Source organism: Cynocephalus volans, chromosome 3 (genome assembly GCF_027409185.1).
Source record: "Cynocephalus volans isolate mCynVol1 chromosome 3, mCynVol1.pri, whole genome shotgun sequence".
NCBI classification, from domain to species: Eukaryota; Metazoa; Chordata; class Mammalia; order Dermoptera; family Cynocephalidae; genus Cynocephalus; species Cynocephalus volans.
Genome location: NC_084462.1, coordinates 76,197,202 through 76,220,786, shown reverse-complemented (window position 1 = coordinate 76,220,786; position 23,585 = coordinate 76,197,202). Strand labels below are relative to the sequence as shown.

Genomic DNA, 23,585 nt, shown 5'->3' with positions numbered 1-23,585 from the left:
CTTGGTAAAAACAGTTTCAACGTAAAAAGTAAGGTGAACAAATGAAGTGGATTGCAAAGAATGGGAGATAAGAAAATAGAAACAGTATATAGAGGACAGATATGGCAGAGGGATGAGGTGATAGCCTAAGGAGGATGTGGAGACCAGAGAGGGTATTTTTCTTGTTTTCTTATGATATGGACTATAACAGCATGTTTGTATGAAGATGGGAATGATTCAGTCAGTAGAAAGAGAAAAACTGAGGATGCAAGAGAGAGGTAGGATAGTTGTTGAAGCAAAGTCCCTAAGGAAGGAATAGAGAGGGAAATTTTTAGCATTAAATGCTTAAATAGGTAAATATTCAAAATCAATGACTTAAGATTGCACTTAAGAAACTAGAAAAAGAAGAGCAAATTAAAGCTAAAGTAGGCAAAGAAAGGAAAAATAAAGAGCAGAAATCAAAGAAATAGCAGTAAAACAATGCAGAAAATGAAACAAAAATCTAGTTCTTTGAGAAAATCAATAAAATTCATTAAGTTCTGGCCAGGTTGGTAATGAAAAAAGAGAGAAGGGACAAATATCAGTAATGAGAAAAGACATCACTATAGATCCTACATTATTAAATAATAAAGGAACATTATGGACAATTTAATGCTAATTTAAAAACTTAGATGAAACAGACAAATTTAAAAAATAACACAAAGCTCACTCAAGAATTAGACAATCTGAATATCCCTATATATCTTAAGACTATTTTTTCTTGCCGCTTAACATGCCTTGTAATTATTTATTGAAAGCTGTACATCACCTATTTGGTAATAGAACCTGAATTAAATAAGCCTTTAGTGTAAATTTTATGTTAATCTGGGGAGAAGTTGGACTATATTTAATGTTTGCTGCAGCTGTAAGTGCCAGAGGCTTTAAATTCCTCTAGTGGTCTTGTTTTTGCCTCTCCTCTTGCTTTGGGCTTCCCTCAGTGCTCCTTTTCAGACAAAGTCTGTCTTCCAGCTCATTGAGCTGTAATCCACTGTTATCATACTGGAGCCCTGTTGATGTGGCAGTAAAATGTGGGGGAGGGGACATATCCTATAATCTTAAAATTAAATCTCAGTTTTTTAGTGGGCCTGCATTCGTGGGCTAAGTATCTCTTAGCATCCCCTCCTTCCACCCCCCAGATGAGACAAGAAGGCTAGAGGGGCTGGAGTGGAAGAAATGCCCTTCCGCCAGGTGAGATAAGGCTCTGATGAAGTCTTTTTCCTTGGAGAGTAGGCCTTCGTTGTAGAGAACACTCTGGGTGTATTTTACAGTGATGACACTATTTCTCACTCCAGTCCACACTCAAGACTCCAGCAATTTGTCAAAACTAAAAAGTGTTCCTCCAGTTTATGTCTCCAGCAGCTTCTGTTCCAGATGAGCACATCTCATCTGTGACTCTCTGGATTCACCTGTCTCCAGATTTCAGGGTGGTAGTTTGTCCTGAGACTGTAGTTATCTGATCAGTCCAAAAAAATTGTTGATTTTCAGTTTGCTTAGATTTTTCGTGTTGTAAGGATGGGAGTGATGACTTCCAGGCTCTTTTCATGTTGGAGCTAACCAGAAATCTTCTATGTCTATTAAAGAAATTGAATTTGTAGATTTTAAAAAGAAAACTAGAAGGCTTTACTGGAAAGCTCTACCAAAGACGTTTTTTAAGAAAAGAAAAAGAAACAATACCAATTCTACACAAACTCTTCTAGAAAATAGAAGTGATAACACACCTTCCAATCATTCTATGAGACAGCATTACCTTGATAACAAAACCAAAGACATTATAAGACAAAAACACCTGCAGACCAATATCTATCATAAACATAGACATAAAAATCTTCAACAATATTTTAGCAAATTAAATCTAGTAAAATATAAAAAACACAATACACTTGACCACATGGAATTTATCCCAGTGATACAAAATTGATTTAACATACAAATATCAATCAGTTCACCATATTAACAGACTAAAACAAGCACGATCACATCAATAGATACAGAAAAAGCTTCTGACAATAACTAACATCTATTCCTGATAAAAAAAACTCTCAGCAAAACAAAGAATACAATAAAGTAGAAAGGAATTTCCTCTAACCTGAAAAGGGGGTATGTATGTAAAATCTTCAGTCTTTCATATTTAATGATGAAAGACTGAATGCTTTTTCCACTAAGATTGGAAACAAGGCAAGGATGTATAGTCACCACTTTTATTCAGCATTGTCCTAGAGAACCTAGCTAGTGCAAAAAGACAAACAAAAGAAACAAAAGTCTTATAGATGGAAAGAAAAAAATAGCACTCTTTATTTGCTGATATGATCATCTGTAGAGAATTCTGAGAAAGCTACAAAAAAAGGTTACTAGAACTAATTAGTGAATTTAGCAAGGTAATAGGATATAAAGTCAATATACAAAAGTGAATTATGTCTTTAAACTAGCAGCAAACTTTTGGAAATTGAAATTGGTTGGCTGTTTAGAACTAATTTGCTTCTCAAGCTGTCTATAGTGAAGGGCCATTTAAAATATTTTTGGATCTACCATAGATCAATACTTTTAAAAAAGACAATAAAAATGAATTATAAAAATGTGATACAGCAGGCATTCATATTTCAAACCCAAAATTGTTATTATTAGATTCAACAGATATAAAATTAAATTTCAGTAAATATAATAAGAACAAACGGAAAAGAATTTTACAAAAATGTACATATTTATAGGCAATTAATATGGAATCACTATTACACTCATAACTTTTTGTTGTTCTGTAATAACTGAACAAAATGTTATGAATGAAATGGCAATTCTCCACATTAAGTGCCTATACACACACTGTGAAAGAATACCTAGTATTATATCAATATTTAAAATTTTTTGATAACTTAACAAGTAATAAATGAACTTTACTGTTGGTTCATTTACCTAAACTAGATTGTATTGATAACAATGCTACTCTTAGAGAATGAAGCATATCTAAAATATTTCTATGTTTACCCTACTAGATGCCAAAATATACATAAATCTACAATAATGGATATGAATGGAGTTCCAAGACAGGCCCACGTATAAGAATTTAGTGTATAATAAAATTGGTACTTAAATCAGTGGGGAAATGATCAGCTATTCAATAAATGGGCCTGTTTGATTATTTATTTGATTATATTTGGGGGGGAAAAAGTAAAGTTAGGTCCTTACCTCACTTTCACTATAAAACAATTTAGAGATAATAAAGATTCAAATGCAAAAAATGAAACCATAAAAGAATTAGAAAAAACTAGTATAATTTTATAATCTTAAGGTGGAGTCTTTCTCAGCATTGCACCAAGGCTACAAACCACAGAGAGAAAAATGAACATATTTGACTACATAAATCTTATTTACTAATTGTACATTTTTATAGGGTACAGTTTGTTGTTTCAATACATGCATATATTGTATAATGATCCAATCAGAATAGTTAGCATATCTATCACCTAAACATTTATCATCTCTGTGGTTATAATTTTTTTTTTTTTTATTATTATTATTACCTTTTTGGCAGCTGGCTGGTCCAGGGAACCAAACCCTTGACCTTCTGTTACAAGGCCACACTCTAGCCAATTGAACTAACTGGCCAGCCCAACATTCAAGATCCTCTTTACTGGCTATCTTGATATATACAATACAATATTATTAGCTATTGTCACCCTAGAGGATCAGAACTTATTTTTCTTATATAACTGTAACTTTTTTTTTTTCCCCTGACCAGTAAGGGGATCGCAACCTTCGGCACGGTGTGGTCCGCACCATGCTCAGCCAGTGAGCGCACCGGCCATCCCTTATATAACTGTAACTTTTGACTACATAAAGTTTAAAACTGCTCAGTAAAAAACATTCTAAACAAAATTAGAAGATTAGGAGAAATGTTTCTGACATACATCACAGAGGGCTGCCACCTATTACAGTTATATAAGAAGCTTATATAATTAAAAAAAGATGAATGATACAGTAAAGTGATCAAATGACATAAACAGATAATTCACAGAAAAAATGCAAATAGCCAATAAACATAAGACAAAATGCTAAACCACTAATAAAAAAAGCAAGACAAGCAAATAATGTTTGGACTCTCAAATTGTCAAAGATGAAAAAGATTTATAATACCAAGAATTGTTGAGCATATGGTGGAAACAACATATTGTGAGAAAGCAAATTAGAACAGACCTTTTGGTGGTAATTTAGCAAAATCTATTATATCTAAACAATTTTCATATATGTATGTTTTGAACTAGCAATTCCTTTTCTAGGAATTTAGCTTATAGAAATACATCCAAATATACGAGGATCTTGTAATAGTCTTGTAACAGTAAGGAATTTTCAAGAAGTGTCTATCAATAGGGCATTGCATCAAAGAGCAGAACACTGCTGTACAGCCCTTAAAAAGAATGATGACATCCAGAATATGTTAGAAAACAAAAGCAAGATATAGACCATTCTTCCATTCAACAAACACTTATGTCAGACTATTGTGCTAGATACTGAGAATACAACAGTGAAAATAGGCATGATCCTAGCCCTTACACAGCATATAATATATAACCCTATTATTCCATTTTATTCAAAATTTAAGAATGAAAATAAAAATACATATGCACATAAAGTCAGGAATGATAAAACACTAAATTGTTAGGAATGACTATTTCGGGAGTGAGGATTATGAGTGAATTTCTGCTTTATACATAATTTAATTATTTGTCTTTTTCAAAAAATGAGCATGTATTATTTATGTAATCAGACAAAACCATAATCCAAGCACTTCTATGATTTCTTGCTGTCCTTGGTAGAAAGTGTATATCATTCAAGGTCTTTTACAGTCTATCCCAACTGTTTTTTCCTGCTTCCCACCATTTCCTACTCTCCTTCCTGGACATTCTCAAACACATTCCTGAGGTCTCCTCTACTTAGAGGCTCCATGGACTCTCACATCTCCATATCTTTGTTCTTGTTTTTAGCTCCAACCAGAAGACATCCTATTGCTCCAGCAAGGTCCTGCTGAAAAGTCACTTCGTTTGTGAAGTCTCCTGAGTAGACTCAGAAAAGCCAGTGACTTTCCCCAGTGATCCCTCACACTTTTTTAAAAATGACGGAATAATTTACATACAATAAAGTACACAGGTCTGATGTGTACATGTTGGATGAGTTTTGACAAATGTGTACACCTGTGTAACTGCCACCCCAATCAAGACACAGAACGTTTCCTTTCCCATCAATCCACACCAACTTCCACAGAAGCAATGGCTGGTTCCCACTTCTATCACCATAGATTAGTTTCACTTGTTTTTGAAATTCATATAAATGGAGTATCATGAAATGTACTCTTTTGTTTCTGGCTACTTTCACTCAACATAATTTTCTGAGATTCATCCATGTTTTTGTGTATATTGATAATTCATGCAACTTTCTATTTTGCTGAATGGTATTCTATTTTATGGATATAACCACAATTTGGCCACTCTTCTGTTGATGGACACAGCATCCTGTACCTACTTCTCTTCTATTATGTTTAGTCGTTTCTGTTTGTCTGCTTGCATGAGACTGTGAGCTTATTGAATATAAGGCCCTGTGTAAATCATGCTTGAATCCCCACCATGTAATAGGTGCTTAGCGGACAGTAGTTCATTAAATATTTGCTTTTGAATGAGAAGTTATAAGAAAGAAAGTAAGCTGGAAATTACCTTGAATGATAGAAGGGAGATTAATCCAGATTTCACCTGTGCTTAAGAGGGAGTGATAAGTTCCTGAGCTGTGCCTATTAATGGCTGCATGGTCCTATAAGGGAAGGATGTACCATATTCAGGAAAGCTTTTCAATGAATGTGTGTTGGGTGATTGGGAAGGAGACACACTAAGATGCATGAAATCTGTTGGAATCTAGGTAGCCTGGCAAACTAGTTTCAGCAGATGAACTAATGGGTTATTTACCTACCTCACCAGAAAAGTCTTTGCTACTTCCAGAGAAGGCTAGTTGACTGTGTCATCACTGACACAGATTTGCCTCAGTCCGCCCTTGAACCCAAGAGCCCTGTGTTTGTTCTCTTCATTGCAGGTAATTAAAAGTTAATATTTGAAGTGAGTGAACTCAAGCAGAAATAATGACTTTGACTTACAATATTGCAAGGTCATAGCTGGCCATGTGAATAGAAATCACACTCTTTCCTGGGCTCCCACCCACAGGGGAGTCTGAGGAAAGTGCTATGCCAGCCCTAGCCAAACTTCTCCTTCCAAGTGGGCCAAGAGGAGATAAGCTCTCAGTGGAAATGGCAGGATGGGACCAGGTGTCATTTGGCTGTGTGGGTTTTTTTCCTTTCCTTTCTTTTCTTTTCTTTTTTAAAAACAGATTGATTGTGGTATAATGATATAAGATAAATGTCACATATCTAAAGTGTAAAATTTGGACAATTTTGACATATGTGGAGAAACCAGCACCATCACCACAATTGAGATAATGAACACATCCATCCCCTCAACCATTTCTCATACACCTTAGTAATCCCTCCATCCCCCCACTCCATCTCATCCCCACACAACCACTGATCTACTTTCTGTCACTATAGTTTAGTTTGCATTTTTTAGGCTTTTCCATATTAAATGGAATATATATTCACTATATATAAATGCACTACATAAACACACACACACTACGCGTGTGTGTATGCGTTCTCTCCAGTTCAGCTGTAACGAAAGAGAAAGCTTAATGAATGTGTCCTTAGGAATTTGGTTTGCTGAATTAAGAGGTGAGGGTAACGTCCCAGGAGCTAAGTGGACTCCTCTGCCTAATTGCAGTGGGTGAGTCTTGGTCAGACTTTTCCTGAGAAGAGGCCAGAGTTTAATGTTACCAGCAGATTGCAGGCAGAAAGTTTTTGTTGACATTTTGGAAATCATTGGCACAAATGCTTTTAGTGCCTTTAGCCTGTGGTTTTTATGAGGTTACTGCATGACTGGAAGAAGCATGGTAAATCCCATTACGGGAAGGTATTTCCAGATCACTGGAGCTGTGGAGGGTGGCCACTGTTGCTAAAAAGCCCAGCGCTGCGGGTGCTGTGTGGGCTTGGCTTAGCCGCTGGCCAGAGCCACCATCTCCCACTTGGAAGATAGGGCAGTGCTTCGCCAGCGCCTGGGGTGTTGCATAACGGAGTGAAGGTGCTTCGAAGCAGTCAAGAGTGTACAAGAGGCATTACTGAATGCCTGGTTGACCTGCAGTCATAATGATACGCTGACTTGCTTGCAGTCATTTTTTATGGCGAATTATTCAGTACAGCAAAGTACTTTGGCCCTTATCGCTGCCCAGTCTTTGGCCTTTACACTGCCGGGGCCTGGGCGGAGCACGTGGACCTCCCTCCACGGCGTTGTTGGGCCTCACACCTTCCCCCAACACCTTGGCACAGTTGATTCCGAGCCGGAGGACCAGGCGCCCCGGCCAGGCCATCTCCAGTGCGGGTGTTGGCGCCAAGGCGGCCCGGCGCGGGTGGTGCCCCCGCTTCCCGGCAGGTGGCCCCAGAAGTCACGTTTCCTCTCGTCACCAGGCCCAGGACAGTACTTCTCCCGACACCTCGGAGGAAGGCTACCCCTTGTAACGTGAGGGGCGGGCAGAGCTAACAAATCAAACGACTTGGGTTTCAGACCTGCACGACTTCGTCAGGATCTAACCCCTTCGGGCTGGCCAGGTCGGGAAGAAAGTGTGTGCGTGTGTGTCTGTGTCTGTCTGTCGCAGTTAGCACCCGGCAGCTGGCCAGAGTCCCGCAGCAAGGGCCTGCAGCGGCTCACCAGGATCGCACGTGCCCGAGCTCTTGCCCACCGGGACCCCTGGGCGTGGCCGAGGGGCGTGGCCAGGGCCGGGAGCGCCGAGAAGCCCACGCCGGGCAGGAGGAAGAGGTGGGAGGCGGAGGGAGCCCAGTGTAAGGTCTCTTGGTCTGTGCTTCTTGGCTCGGTTTTCCTCCTGCCCTCTTGTCTTGCTCCCTCCCTCCGTAGACTAACCCCCTACCATTCCCCATCTCTGCCCCGCCCCCCGTCTGGCTTTCTTCCAGGGTTTCTTTTTAAGTCCTCTAGGCTTAATCCTTGCAAAGAGTGTCTGAAAGGAGGTTATCTTCCACATCTGCGCCGTCCACTGCAGTGGCCAGTGGCCGCAGGTGGCTATTGAACGCTTGGAAGGAGGCTAGTGTAACGCTATTTTATTTTAACACATTTAAATTCAAAAGCTGATAATTGATTCAGTTATTTGGGAAAAAGTGTGTTTGGAGCAACTTGGGTATATGAATCTATTTCAACTGTAAATTTTATGTAATCTAAATACAGAAAATATTTACAAGGAAAATTTAGCATCTGAGTGAAGATGTGCTGTGAGTGTAAAATACACAATAGATTTTGAGAATTTACGATGGAAAAATTAAAATATATTTAAATATTGATTACATGTTGAAATTATAGTATTTGGGATCTATTGGGTTATATAAAATTATATTATTAAAATTAATGTCACTTGTTTCTTTTACCTTTTTTTTAGTGTGGCTTCAATAAAGTTTAAAATTTCCTGTGTGTCTTGCATTATATTTTATTATGTTTCTCTTGGCCTGTGTGCTCTGGAATGTCAGTGTAGCTGGATGTAGATGAGGTAATGGCTAAGCCGAAGGGGGGGGGTGTAAGTCCCCTCTGCCAACCTGTGGCTCTCACCACGATGCCTCCCTGTCATCAACGCAGATGAATCTTGAGTTCAGGGAAGGGGGAGAAAGGCTATGGAGAGGGAAGGGAGGTGCTCACTGCCTACTCCAGCAAGTGCTCCCCCCAGTGGAATGGGAGCAAGCCCAAGGAATGAGCATTTCATGGGAGCTCTGTGTCTTCATCACTGCAAGTGACTGTGACACCTGGAAGGATGCCAAAGGGGAAGAACTGAAGAATCCTTGTCCAACTGAAGAGACCATCAGAACCTGGAGGGTTTTGTAATGTTTCTATTCCAAAGCTGGGCCAGCTGCTATATCACCTACTGGAGCAAAATTACCCTTGAACAGTACACCCATCTCGGTCCTAGGGTAATCAATGTGAGAATCAGAGGGTTTCTAAATGACTCAAAGAATGATGGTGTCTATCTGTAACCTTTACACGACTGCCTCTTTTAGCAAACCAGAATGTGAAATCTGGTTTTAGACAAAAGAATGTATAGAGGATGATAGCATGTTTTATGAAAAAGATCCAAAATAAGGCAACAGGCAATATACAAGAGGTACAGTAGTCTCAGGAATAAAAAGAGACATAGGACCTGTTCTCTATGTTCATGTCCCTTTGGTCAGGAACCTCTCCCTCTTTTCCATCCATCTGTTCAAAACTGATTTGTTCATCAAGGCCCAGCTCCAATCCCACCTCCTCCCTGAGCCTCTTCCTGATTACCCTAGACTTCCCAGCTCCACTAAGCAGCCGTGTGATCCAGGGCTACACATGCCATAGGCCTCCATCTTCAGTAAGTGATTAAGTCCATCAGTGTATTCTCCTTTGGATCCCAGGTCTAAGACCTGGATGCATATGACATTATTATTTGTTTTCATTAGTGATCTGTCACCAGGCAGGGGGCAACAAAGTGCTTTGCAAATAGCAATGCTTTAACCTCGCCTCCAAAAAATCAGTCGACGTGAAAAACATTTTATTTATAATTTCTTATATTTACAGTGTATGTCTTCATTACAATCATTCTTACAATAAATAGATATGCTAAACAGACCATCATCACAGTGGCCTATGGTCCAAGGCACAGGTCCAAGTACAGCAGTCCGAAGCCTCCCAACAGTGGGTCAGGAGGCCTTCAGAGAGTTTAGTGAAGGGCAGAGGACTTGAGAATCTGAACTTGAAATGAGATTAGAGAGTCAATGCAGCAAATTCTAGAATGTCTGTTAAGGAAACAGATACAGGCTTTTACCATGTGTACGGGTAACACTAAAGAAACAGAATAAAGAGACTTGATATCTCCCATTGGTGAGAGGCAAATAAAGGCCGGAGAAGCTGGAGGCTTTGCCATGGCCTTTGTCCCAGTCTGTGCCTTGTTTTTGTCCAGTACACAGCCAAGCTTCACACACCACAGCACTGGTTTCCTTTGGAGGCGGCTGGTGTCAATGGAATGAGCGAGAACCTGGAAACAGTTTTCCTAATTCAGGAAGTCCCATAAGGGTGAGCAAAAAAGTTACAGCATTGGTTCTTGGAGCATTCTTTGTGCTCCCCCCAGCTTTGTTTTGTCTCAGCCACCAGGGCTGCAAGCCTGGGCTGTGCTGCGGGGAAGAGGCAAGGAGAATGCCACTGTTTTTCACCTCCTAGTAAGTCTTCCTTTATATGAACAGCCCTTGTGCCAGGCACAGTGATCTCTGTTTTCTCTCACAAAACTCATCCACAATAGGTCTACAGAGTTTTTTGAAAGACAGCCCCACTGCTCTGGATTGGTTTATGTTGGTTTCTGACTGGCAGTTTGGAACCAAGCCCAAGAAAACACCTAATTCATGTTGCTGTGTCCTGAGGATTGTCCCTATTGCCATTTGATGATGCATCAGGCATGCTGATGGCAAGTGGGATGCCACCCCAGGCTCCAAGGCTGTCAGAAGTCTCATGCATGCACGCACACAGAAATACAGACAGACACACACACGTGTGATGCCCCATCAGGTCACAAAACATAGGACTTGCCATCGTTACGAAAAGTTGTGATAGTGGAGAAGAGAGAAGAATTCTCAGCATCGGAAGGAGAAGTAGAAGGAAAAAGATATTATAAAGAAACCTGTGCTTCAAGAGGACATTCCATGCTGTCAAAATGAGATTGTGAATCAGCAAATTCTCTGTGAACCGCAAAGCACTAGCAATTAGGGGTCAGTGGTAGAGGTTCCTTCTCGAGGGCCGGCCCATGGCTCACTCGTGAGAGTGTGTTGCTGATAACACCAAGCCACAGGTTAGGATCCTATATAGGGATGGCCGGTTCGCTCACTGGATGAGCGTGGTGCTGACAACACCAAGTCAAGGGTTAAGATCCCCTTACTGGTCATCTTTTATTTAAAAAAAAAAAAAAGAGATTCCTTCTCAGTCATGAACCTAACTGACCTCTACGGGGCTCCCACTTCTACAGGAGGAAAATGAAAAAGGAGTTAAGTCTTCTCAGAAACTGCTGGTGTGACTTGAGGGGAAGAACATGGAGAATCTTAGTAATGCCCCATTATTATTGGTCCTTAAATACCACGATAATGCCAGCCCTGACACAGGTAACTTCCTGATTTTACAGCATGAAAATATATTTTAACTAAACCACAATTCGACATCCTCAAAGTCAAAGGAGTAGATAAGTCCCAATTCCAGGTTGGCAGTAGGGACACTGCAGAAGTGGCAGGAATGAATTTGGGCAAAGAAGACGAAGCTCTACAATCATTTTGCCTCTGTCTGTTTCCTCTACATTCAAAAGCGGATTGGGTCATCTCAGACCTCACGTCTACTCTAGGAGATTGAAAGCAACGGCACATTCTCAAGGAATAGCCTAATTATTTATAAAATCTGTAGAGTACCAAACCTATCTACCACACTGACAGGAGACTGGGTTTGGACTTAATATTCTGTCCTCACATTATGTTCTGATAAACAGCTTATGATTATTCCAATTCTGATTCCAAAGCAGACTCTCCCAGACCATTTGTGTCCTCTCCTCTCTCTCCCAGACCCTCCCTTCTCCTCTCTCTCTCTCTGTCTCTCTCTCACTCTTTCTGTCTCTGTCTCCCTTCTCATCCCCACCAAGAAATGGAACTTGAAACTGTCTTTCTGTAAGTCTGTGAAAATGCTCCTAATATAATATATTAAAATGTGTATCTCTTGTTTTTCCTTTTCTATCACTTGACCTGCTCTGTCTCAATTCTAACCCCTGAGTTGTGAAGTCAGATTAAAGGTTTTGTCATAGCAGAAGGAAATCAGAGGGAGATGACCCCTCCTCTGAGGAAAGAAGCTGAGTTTCAAAATCAAAACCTAAGCAGAGAGTGCACAATCTGGTGTGAAAAGCTTGGAGAATAAGCAGAATTGCCAGGACACTTGAAAGCACACCCGAGTGAAGCTCTGGATGAAAGCGTTTCCAACCAGTAATACCTCACCAGCAGGCAGCTTGCTTTGTGACCCCAGAGTCCAAACCACCTTACAATCTCACACAGATACATCAAACAGCTCAGAGTTTCTGCCTCTTGGTCTGAGAGTTCATCCCATCCACAGATCGCACTGGGGGTGGCCATGGCACCAGGGCAGGAGGATGCCCAACTGGAGGCTCCCTGAGGGTCTGGGGTGTTGCAGGTTGAGCTCCAGAGAACACCTGGAGGTGTTTCAACTGTCCAGAGAGCCAAACTGTGTAGTGTCCAAAGCAAGGTCCTTCCCTGAACATGCCTGGGAGTGCCAGGTACTTCAGGCATGGGCCTCAGTCTCTTTCTTGATGGCTGGTTTGTAAATGACTCCCTTGCTGCTGTCACCTTTTTTGCTACTGGAACAACAAGAAAACGTAAGTCTCGTTAGTAAAAGAGGAGAGAGGGAGAGCCGGAAAGCAGCCCAACTCAGCTACCGAATGAGGCAAGTTTTAGAAGTCAGATTCCTCTCTTTAGGACCTATCCCTAATTTTGTCAGCCTTGGGAGGGAATACCCCCAAGGGTAAAGCATTAACCAAAACGGGACCTGTTCTTTTAACAGCCGACAATACTAGACCTGCATTTTGAAGAAGGTCTTATCATCACCCCTATTTCAAACCTTTGATTCCATAACAGGGTTCCTGGCAACCTTTTTATTTTTCATACCAGGAAAAATAAATTAGGTTTTCAGAAAAGCTAAACGTGACAGTAAAAACACAGGAAAAAGGCATTGATAGCTAATATGATTGGGAAACCAGATTTTCCTTCATTTTTCTTTTTGGATTCCCAGAAGAAAAACCAGATGGAAAGATCTTAGTAAGGCAGCCTTGTTGCTCGTGTTTAGGCACAAGCCCCAAATCAAGAGTCTTGTCCGAGGTCAGACAGGTAATTAGCAGTGGCAGTAAGGCTGGCTTGTACACCTCCAAATATGAGCACAGTGACCCCTACACAAACAGTGTCCCATGCAAAGCAGGTCTGGGCACTGGTGTTTTGGGAATAGCATTTCTCGGATAAGTGTTGGTCCAGGTGACATTCTGCAAGGCTGTCTTCCCAGACAGATCAATTGCTGTGGACACATAAGCCACCCAGTCCCATTTCAGACCCTAACCAGCTCACCTCTTCTTCCTTCTGAAAAGCCAAATGGACACTGCCAGGACAACACAGATGCTGAGCACACCAGCCAGGGCCACCGAAAGGATGATGCCTGGTGAAGAGGCAGGGCACACATTACATTCCCCCTTCCCCTTCCTTTCATCCCATGGCACACGGGTGTGAAATCACATCCAGCTGCATAATCACCCACAGAAAGGTATGATTTCCCCATCTCTGTTCTCAGAGTCTGGTCTTTGGCTTGGTGGGACTTGCTGGAGTACTTTAGAGGGGGGCATTTGCAAATTGTGGTGGTTTTCTAGCAGGGGCTCTCAAATTTGTACAAGTATCAACAGAGGAGCTTGTTCAAAATGTAGATTTTTGTTTTAGCCCAACCCTCCAAGACTGAGATTCAATCAGTTTGGTGTAGGGCCCAGCAATCTGCCTTTTACCAAACTGTTCCAGCTGATGCTGGTGATGTGGTCCATAAACCACACTTTGAGAAACCCTGTGCTACAGAATAAGAACTACTCCATCTTTGCTTGCTGGATTTAAGGCCCATTGGGATGTCTATCAGTTTCACCACCAACTTCTAATGCACAGTCCTAAGAAGTTCCAAACAACCAGTAGCCCATTGTCAAGGTCACAGCCAGCCACCTGACCTCCACACTGGGCTCAGGTATGTTTTCAGGCAATGACCTCCCACCATGACCAACAGGAGACCTTAGATGGGCTCTCTGAATGTACACATGCTGAAGAGTGATTAGGCCTTTCATTAGAGAAACACTTGATTGGCACTTCATCTTTGAATTGGAGAGAGACTTGAGGGTAAAACCCATAGCAAGGAGGGAGCCAGGAGCCAGAGCGACAGCACAAAGAAGCAGAGAGGATGGGCTAGAAGTGTCACAGGCCCAGGTCACACCGAGAATCACAGTGATCACCCAGCTGCAGCATGCACAGCTGGCCAGCCGGCCACATACCCAGACTCAGTCCTGTGTTGGGAAGGATTTGCGCTTAACAGGGGGAAGGAAAAGATTGGAAATTAGTCTAAGTCAATCCACGCTGTATTTGACCAGTGTGTCAAGAACAGCTCCACCTTTGGTTTGCTTGGTGGTGCGGGGCTTATGCAGATCTTCTGGGGCTGTTCACCCTCGGCTGATGGAGGGAGGGAACTGCCCACCTGGGGCATACAGTGATCCCGCTTCCTCATGCTCTTTTATCACAGTGTCTCTGCCAGGGCAGGACTTCAGCTTTTAATACAATGTAGCTAAAGAAAGAAGGTGAGGAAGGGTAAGAATCAGAGGCCATTGGGCAGGCTATTGTCTATTTCTCTGGTACCTGCCCCTCTTCCTCAACAAGGAACCTGCATCAGACCTCTCCCCTACCCCATCCAGTCTGTCATCGTGGTTTAGTTCTATTTGCTTCAGCTCTACTGGACAAACTCCTCCACCATACCAGCCTACCTCCTCTGCTACATGGAAGCAGAGGATTACACTTTCTCCCAGCAAGTTTCTGTTGGGGATAAATGGGGTGTTAGTAGTCCTCAGTGGGGCTGAACTAGTGCTTTTCTATCTAAGGTGAAATCGCACACAGTCGGCCTATTAGGGACCTCCCCGGGGGGGGGGGGTCAGGTGTGAATCCGGCTTCTTGAGTGAGCAGAGGAACCCAGTCATGAGGTCTACCCTGGGCCACCCCTAGCCTGCTTCTTTCAGGTTTTTACAACTATTTCCCATTCTCCCAGTCAGGGCATCCATCTGAAGAAAGTTTATTTCCACATACCTTCTTATCTGGTGGTTTTCTGATCTTAGTAGAAACTTCTAGTGTCAGGGGAAAGTTGGTTAGAGGGAATGGTTCTAACTCACACTGGAAGCCAGAGCTATACAGACAGTGGCCACCCAGCCTGACACACAGAAGTGCTTGTGCCCATAGAGCTCACTGTGGCAACTGAGACCCCAGGGAGCCCTGGCCAGGTGTGAGGTGCCAGCAGAGGGTCAGCAACTCCCCCTAGGGCACTTGACACTCAGGGAATCAGACCTGAGGCTGCAGGGTGAGGTTTTGCTCCCACCTCTGCTGTGCTGTGGCTGGAGGCTGGCTGATTCCCCAGGAGCCACCAGCCATGTGTTTTTCCTACTGTTCTCTTCTGCAATCTCACAAGGAGGCTGCAAAGCCTCCCTGGTCCAAGGCTAGCCCCAGGTGGCCCCAGGCTGCTGTGAGGGTGAGCAGAGCAGGCATGGAGAAGAGCCATCCCCAAGGACAGGGTGGCCTGTTCTCCCTGCTCTTGCTGGCCACCGCCAGCAGCTCATGGCCTCCCAAGTGGCAGAGAGAGGGGTTCCCCTGGCCAGATTTCCCGCTCCAGGCCTTTTCGTGTAACCTGAACACAAGGACCAGTCTGTGGCCTGGGGAGGCGCTCAGGACACGAGTCTCCACCTGGAGAGAGCTTCAAGAGTTTGTACAGCACACGCTCTTGTCCCTGCCTGGCCTGTGGCCTCTGCACAGTGTAACCTGGTATTTGTGTTTGTTGGTTTTTTTAAAAAGGTACCCAGAGACCTTGTTCCTTGGGATCTAAGAAAACCTAGTTGTGGTTTCTTTTCCAAGCCTTTGATGAAATACACTTTTGTTCTTTGTTCTTAAAGCTCCAGATGCTTGTGGTGCCAAACCAGTTCTTGCCACATAAAGACTATTACTAGTAAGCCTAACTATTTGGCTAAGCCATCCAAGCGGGACACTTTCTAAAGTCATGTCTATCTCAGTCATCTCAAACATCCTGAGAGCCACACAGGCCCCCCAAATAGCTGAGCAGCCCCAGTGTGTGGCTGGAGGAGATGCCCTTCATGTCATGGCCTTAGGGAGCTGAACAAAGTCTAGGGAGAGCAAGGCCCCAGGATGAGACTTTTTGCAAGAGCACATGACCCAGCTTGGTGGCTTCTCTGGAGGGAGTCTGGCTTCCCCCATTCACTGTGCAGTGCTCCTGACTGTAATTAGCCCTGGAAACATCAGCATAATTTAATTCATTGTTCAAACCCGAGCTCTTTGCCTCTAGATACCCACTTGTCAGGGCCTAAATTGCCCCTTCTCGGACACAATGAAATGAGACCAAACAGCCATGAAGAAAAGACAAGGAAGGCCCCAGAGACTGGGACTTTGATGCAGCAAAAACAAAATAGCTTGACTGAGCAAGCAAAGAGCATAAGCCACTAAAGACGAAGAATGCTGGCAAGGATGTCACCTAAGAGTTCTACTACCTCCTGAAGCCCATGGCAGAAAGATGCTGGTGGAATGCTGTCCCTGCCCATCGAGATAGCACCAACCATCACCAAGGCACAGCTTCTCTGCAGAGATGGACCAAGCTCACAGGGCTTCGGTTCCATTGCTAACTAAAGGAAGGGGGAAAATCAGCAGGACTTTCAAGGCACAGGGAGAACCATCAGGGCGATTGGAGAACTAAAGGCCAGAGAGAGAGAAGCCAAAGCCTGTTTAACACAGAGCCTCAGCTGGGTGCGAGTCCAGCTTCTGGGGCGTTGTAGAAAACAGGCATCAAAGATGGTGCAGGGAGGGGCAGAGCCAGAGAAATCTATCTTCAGACTTAACAAAAAAATGGCTTGTTTCTGAACAGAGAATAAGAAAGGCAGTTCTCACTGAAGAACAATGGGACAGACAGTAGACACGGAGATAGGCTGGGTCAGAGAGATGGCCTTCAGGAGCCACCAATGAGAACTCAAGAGGAGGGACTCCTGAGCTGGCTGGTAAGAGGGCGAGCCTGCAGTTGTGGGGGAGCTGCCTGCTCTGCACAAAGTGCTCTGGTGCAAGTCAGGGGAACAGAGACAGGGCAGCGTGACACACAGAAGGAAGTCACACAGATACAGAAGAGTTTGATGGTCACACGCCTCCTCCAGGAAGACAGAGACACCTGGAGAAGGTCAGCGGGTGGCTTGCCACGAGGGCCTTGCTACCTGTTCTGGCTGGCTCAGGAGCTGCATCTTCCACTGGCATCTTGCTGGACGAGGGATGCTGGTTAACTGCTTTTGAGGTCTTCTGAAGACTCAAAGGTAAACACAGAAAAGACCAGCGGGAGGAACAAGCACCTCATTTACACATCCTGGGGTTCCTGGAACAAAGGTCTAGTATTTTCTAGCTCTATTTGCAGTCCTGTTTGATTGTGAAATACAATACTTTTCCTTTCAAATGATTATTTTAAAGTATGGACTGTTTTTGTAGGTGACATATTACATAGTGATAACATATATACATATATGGGCCTTTAGCAGTGTCCAGTCTTGTAAAAGAGGCCAGGAGAGTTTAGTTTTACCAGGGGTTTGATAATTTAAATACATATAATCCAGTTGAGGATAGTAAAAATTCCCCTTATTACACTTAATAAAAGTCACAGAGTCAAGGAACTTACAATACTAGTATTTTCTCTGGATGATGCTTTGGTAAGAAAAGCAAGGAAGAGGCCCTTAATAACCACACAGCATAACTATATTTGGAGTACTTATTAAGTGGGAAGTTTTCTTTATTAACACTATGAAACCCAATAAATAAATAATATCTTCAAAGAAATCTGTCAAAAATATTTCACCAGATTACACAAGAGCACTGGGTTCATATAACCATGATAAGGAGTGAAGGCTTTGCCTTCCAGATTGCAGGAATGCATGCCCAGAGCAAAAAGCCATATTGCTCTAAGGGGCCTAAGTCCTGGAGCAGCAGGGATGGTTACAATGCCCAGCACTGGGTGCTTAGCACTCCAAGCTGCCTTTGGTGGCGCAGGCTCTCGGGTGCTGAAGAAATGACAGAACCAGGGGCTTGTATTCCTGTCAAGCCAGAGCCACAGAAACATGACAGCATCTCTAGGCGACTTCCTCCCATACCTTCAAAACTTGACAGTAAATTCTGATCTTTAGTTTTTCTTAAACAAATGGGTTGATTTTAACATTGTTGGCAAATTGAGAACAGAGCAAAATAAGACTTCATAAAACTCAAATTTGACAACTGGCCAGGCTTATGTGTAAATAGTTCTGCAGAGAAGACACTAGTGAGGGGATGGGATAAGAGAGGGCTGGTTACAGTCTTTCAACAAGCTTATCATGAGCACCAGCTACAAGGCCAGGCATAAAAAATGAGTTGGACGTCAATTATCCCTGTCCTTAATGAGCTTGTAGTGTGCGTATATCATATACATTTTACATTTTTTCCGTTTTCTTTGTTTTTACTGTATGATAATAAATAATTATTCTGTGGTATGCCAAGTACCATAACAGAGCTAAATAGGTTGTTCTGGCCTTACTGAAGAAGGAGACTGTACGTCACCTCCAGGAGAATGGGGAAGACTTCCAGGAGGATGTGATCAGAGTGGGGTCTTGAAAGAATTTTCCAGGTGGACGAGGGAGCGGGGCATCCCAGACAAAGGGAATAGTGTGTACACTTGAAAGCACCTGCCGTGTTAAGGGAGACCCTACAGTTTGGTGGCACAGAGGCTGAGAGGGCAGGGGCAGGTGCCATGGGGAGACAATATGAAGAGATCAGCTGGGGCCACCTCAACAAGGGGGAATCCAGTCTTCGGTCCGACCCCTTTTTCCACTGTCTTTCCTGAACACGGTCTGCTCTGTGCCAGAGACTTGCTGTTAAGAGCCAGATGACATCCACAGTGGGGTTTTCCATTCCCCACAGTGCATGACTCAGGCTACACCCAGGAAACACGTGATGTGTTGAAGGGACTAGGACTTCACTTGTTAGCACCTGTGACCATTGCTCCTGCCTGTTCAGTCCCCGATTTAGGGATTTGACAGTGGGAACGCCCCTGGTTATTCATTTGGATACTTTGGAAGGATTGATGATACTCTTCCATATAATAGCTTTTATTTATAAATAAATAGAAACTTAAAGAAACAGAGGTCAATAACCACCGTGCATACATTCTGGTATTAAAAAATAATTAGCCATCTTAGCTGTGTAAGATTTCTATCTCTCCTTTTAAGGTTTTATAAGACTACCCAGGTCACCTGGGGTCAAGCAGATTCTAACTGCACTACTCCACAGATTTGCTGTGGTGACAGCCCTCCTCCTTGGCCATCCAGCTCTCTGGTCTCAGTGTGCCTCAGCGGGCTCTGGGCTCTGCAGCTGGTGACATGCAATTGCTCAGAGCAAGCCCACTAAAGACATGATTATAGAAACTTTTTGGCTTCCTTTTGTCCCTCAAGTTTCCCTTGCTGTGACTTGTTGAAGCTAGGGTTAGATGATACTCAATATTTAGGTTTGATGGCCTCTGACTTTATTACCCATCACCATATGGACCCAGTGTTGGTGTCATTGGCTGTGAAGAGGTCAACTTGAAGGAACCAAGAAGGCAGGAATGTACATCTGCCTCTGCCCTCTTTCCCCTTTCCTCACTTAGAGCTCTGACTTCTCGTGAAGCCTGAACTGGTCCCACGATGCAATCCCCCCTTCAGGAGGCTTGTTTCCCCTTCCACTCAAGTCTTCCATCTGTGCCATTTGAAATAGACATTTAAGACCTGAAAAAAGTGCCTGCCATGACTTTCACCTTGCCATAAAGAGCAGGCATTTTAACCAAAGGCAACAAGAAATAGAACATGCAAGAGAGAAAAATGTGTACGAAGGGGAGGGAGGATAAGAACGATGAGGGGATTCCGGGGAAAGTTGCTACTTGTATTCCAGAGGTACCTGGACCCCCAAAAAAGACAAAAAAAAAGAAAGAAAGAGAAAAGAAAGAAAAAAAAAGCGTTGGCCTGTGGCTCACTTGGGAGAGTGTGGTGCTGACAACACCAAGTCAAGGGTTAAGATCCCCTTACTGGTCATCTTTTATAAAAAAAAAAGAAAAAGAAAGAAAGATAAAAAAAGAGGCACCTGGACCCCTGAGGAAGGGGTTTGTACACTTCTTCTAAGCAGGAGTGGTTCTCTCTCATGCCATTTCCCTTAGCCTTACCCAATTATATAAAAAGAATATAAACTCAAATTCTAAAGGAAAATAGGGAATAAGGCTTCTCTTGGGTTTGTTTGTTCTACCTCAGTAACTTAAATCTTATTGTTTTAGGGGTAACCATCACCAGATTGAAATATTCATGCCATAAAAGAATAAAGACTAGGGCATGGGTTATGAAACTCTAGAACCCTATGACATCAGTGGAAAAATCAGCTCTGGGCCTTGTAAAGTCACTGTACAACCTCCAGGGTAGTGATCCTCAATCAAGGGCAACTCTGTCTCTCCTTCCCTGGAGACACTTGGCAACGTCCAGAGACAGTTTTGGCTGTCACAACCAGGGCATGCCACTGGCATCTAGTGGGTAGAGGTCACGGGTGCTGCTAATGCTACAAGGCACAGGATTGCTCCCCACACAAGAACTGTCCTGCCCAAAGTATCAGTAGTGCCAAGGCTGTGAAACTGCCCTATGGCTAGGTTAGCTAAGTTGTAGCTAGACTGTGAACCCCTTAACGACAGAAACCAGGTCCTGGACTCCTTTTCTAAGCAGTCTTGGAAAATAGCAGGGTCAAATTAAATGATTCTGTCCCAATTGTCCCAATCAGATTAAACTGCAGATCTTCCCCCAAAGTCTATGTACTTTCTCTCCTAGAGGACTTCCTTGACATTACTTTTCTCTCCTGGCAGAATTTTCTGACTCCAGAGTTCTTGTTAACTTCCAGAGAAAACCCTGAGTAAACCAGACTCAAATTACAAACGTGCTTCAGTGGAAGCCTCTACAAATAATTGAGTCCAAATTGCTCTAGGTTTGTGCTGACAAGCAGGCTCTCCATAAACCTGCAATGGCATGTTACAGTCTGAGGCCCACTCTAAGAGTCAGAGGCCCTCGTGAAGGCAGGCATCCCTGGGCAGATGAGTTTGGGCTTCACTCCTCTGAGCCCGCCTCCTCATTGCCCCTTGGGAAGCAGCCACATTTGCTACCTGAGTCTTTGGGAAGTGAGAGGGAGGGGGGAATTCTGGCCAAGTTTCTATAATCAGCCTCCAAATGAACAGTTTTGCCTTGGGCTGCCACAGAGACTGTCACTCCAGGGAGAAAGCTGGGCCCAGCCTGGACTCATGGGAGCAGCAGCTCTGGGTAGGCCATGCAGGAGGGGCAGCGGCAAAGCTGCATTTGGGCTTTGATCTTGAAGCCCTAAGCCAGGAGCTGGTCTGCAGGCTTCTGCTTAGAGGCCCCTCACACTCCCCCAGCCCAACTGGGAGAAATCTACTGAAGCACTCTGTTACAAACCTGCCTGCACTGCCCACTCTGCAAGCGGCTGCTTAGACCTGAGCCGGTCTAAGAAGATGGCTAATTACGCCCAGTACCACAGTCCATCATTACAAGTGGGGGTTACTTTTGGAAGTCAGACTCAAGTTCCTGCATGGTTTCTTCTGATCCTCTGTAACTGCCCTCAAACTCTGTCCCTGCAATGTAAAGTCAGGATTGGCAGTTGTTAGTGTTTACTTAGAATCATAACATTAACACTGAAAGGACTTTAGGTCACCTAGTTCAACCTGGCATTTTATGGCTGAGGAAACCAGGGCCAAAGAAGGTACACAATCTGTCCATATCATACAGCCAGGAGAAAACAACACAAGGCCTTGAACCTAGGTCATCTGACCATAGGGAGAGTATCTGTTACCCTATTCCCTGGGGCGTGCATAGACTAGCTCAGAGAACAGAGCTGATAAGAGAATCCTAGGATTACAAGCAAAATTCTACCTGATCTGTGTGGGCAAAGTCCCTTATTCGCTGGCAGAGTTTTTATATTTTTAATTCCATTTAACCCTGGAATACTACATTCTCCATTTAACAGAATAGGAAAAGAGAATGGTGTATCCAGAATGGATCACAAATGGGTAATTCTGTGCATTTGGGTCAATTTCTAGAAAAGAAGTTGGTAGTTATGTATCATATAGATTCTCAATTTTCAGTAAGGGTCATAATTCACATATTCTGTTTTCAGATTGAGAAATGTAGGAAAAGAGCAAAATTACCTTAACTAGTGGTATCTGGAGAAGAGAACACAAAAGAAAAATTGTTGGGCAGTTTTTAATTAAGTAACTGACAGAGGACATAATTCTGGTCTTGCGTAAGTTTCTAAAGCTTTCTAGCAAGGGCCTTGAAACACAATCTTCATATGTTCAGCTAAGTTTAGTAAATGACAGTTATAATCTCACATAATAAGAAAGGAACAAAAAAAACGTGCACCAGGAGAGACGAGGAGAGTGGATTCTCTGAGAAGTGGGTTAATGTGGTCATCTTTCACTATGAACTCCTGGCCCAGCTCCACACACAAGTGATGGAAGGGAATGAAGTGGAACTGCCACGGACCTGCCCCATCTCTGACCGCCCACGATCCCCAAGCTGGGAGCAGCTTGAGAATCTACTATGAGAAAGTGAACTTGGAGTTTTGAAGAAGGATATAGGCCCCATGGAGGCTCCTGTACACCTTTTCCCTCGCCCTCGGCTTCCATCAGGATTGATATAGGCAACCGAGCAAGGAAAAATGTGAATGCCCTTCTGCGGAATTACTGTTATAGATTTAAAAGGAAGAATCGAGCCCTCATAGCATTAGGCCTAAGCCAAACTCTTAAGCTTCATTCAGTGTGGACCATGTGTCCTGTGCTTATGCAGGCTCCAAGGCGATTAGACAAAAAGGCAGTGAACAAAGGCGCTTTCTGGCCTGATGCACCCTACTCCTGTGGCACAAGCTGCTGTGGCACAAACATGGGTTATGCCCACTGCTTTACATCTAGCAAAGGAGCATCCCCAGATGGTGGTGGTGCGTGAACCACCTGGCCAGGCCTAAGATGGGTGGCTGTAGCCTTTGATGCCAAGAAAGCCTAAGGTGAGATGCTAGAAGTCTGGTCTTATGAAAAGAGTCCTATCATGTGTCTTAGGAGAAGGGATCGTTCTCCAGAACAAAGTCCCCAAGAACTTTCCCCATCTGTGGGAGACTCCCAGGCTTAATAAGCATTCTAGCCCATGGAGGCCCCAGCTTATGCTTCTCTACAAGGACTCAGAGAAGTAGAGAGCAGGAGAGGGAGACCTAAATAACTTCCCACCCCCACCAGAGCTCCTCCATGCACCCTGGTTCCTGTGACAGCCAGGTGCTGGTGACCCATCTCCTACGGGCACCAATGGCAGAGATCGACTTCCTACCAAACGCATGTCTTGGCACCACACTCCCCCACAAACGCTGCACCTCCTCACCTTGTTGGAAGGAGACGTACACCAGTCCCTCATCAAACTTCTGGACCTGCCGGAAGTTGTTGACCATTTCTCTGGGTGAAGGGTCGTCCTGCTGTGTGCAGTACAGAGCTGTCTCCAAAGCCAGCAGCTGAGGGGAAAAGCAGAAACACACC

At 43.6% G+C, this 23,585-nt stretch overlaps 2 protein-coding genes across 3 annotated transcripts in view; one reads left to right on the top strand and one right to left on the bottom strand.

Moving 5' to 3' along the window:
• Nucleotides 1–5,367, top strand: part of APH1B (aph-1 homolog B, gamma-secretase subunit) — a 37,719-nt gene extending 32,352 nt beyond the window's left edge. Inside the window, exon 7 of the transcript XR_010022898.1 lies at nucleotides 4,995–5,367. The gene's annotated coding sequence lies outside the window, so the exon portion shown is untranslated. The remainder of the gene's footprint in view (nucleotides 1–4,994) is intronic.
• A 6,782-nt stretch (nucleotides 5,368–12,149) lies between these two features.
• CA12 (carbonic anhydrase 12) overlaps nucleotides 12,150–23,585 on the bottom strand; it is a 48,099-nt gene continuing 36,663 nt past the window's right edge. Inside the window, exons 8-11 of one of the 2 annotated variants that reach the window (XM_063091562.1) lie at nucleotides 23,434–23,560; nucleotides 14,221–14,253; nucleotides 13,268–13,355; nucleotides 12,150–12,507 (exon numbers count right to left, since the gene is read on the bottom strand). In XM_063091562.1, the coding sequence (XP_062947632.1) occupies nucleotides 12,435–12,507; nucleotides 13,268–13,355; nucleotides 14,221–14,253; nucleotides 23,434–23,560 (321 nt within the window). In that variant the 3' untranslated portion in view covers nucleotides 12,150–12,434. The remainder of the gene's footprint in view (nucleotides 12,508–13,267; nucleotides 13,356–14,220; nucleotides 14,254–23,433; nucleotides 23,561–23,585) is intronic. The other variant, XM_063091561.1, reaches the window with a different exon arrangement.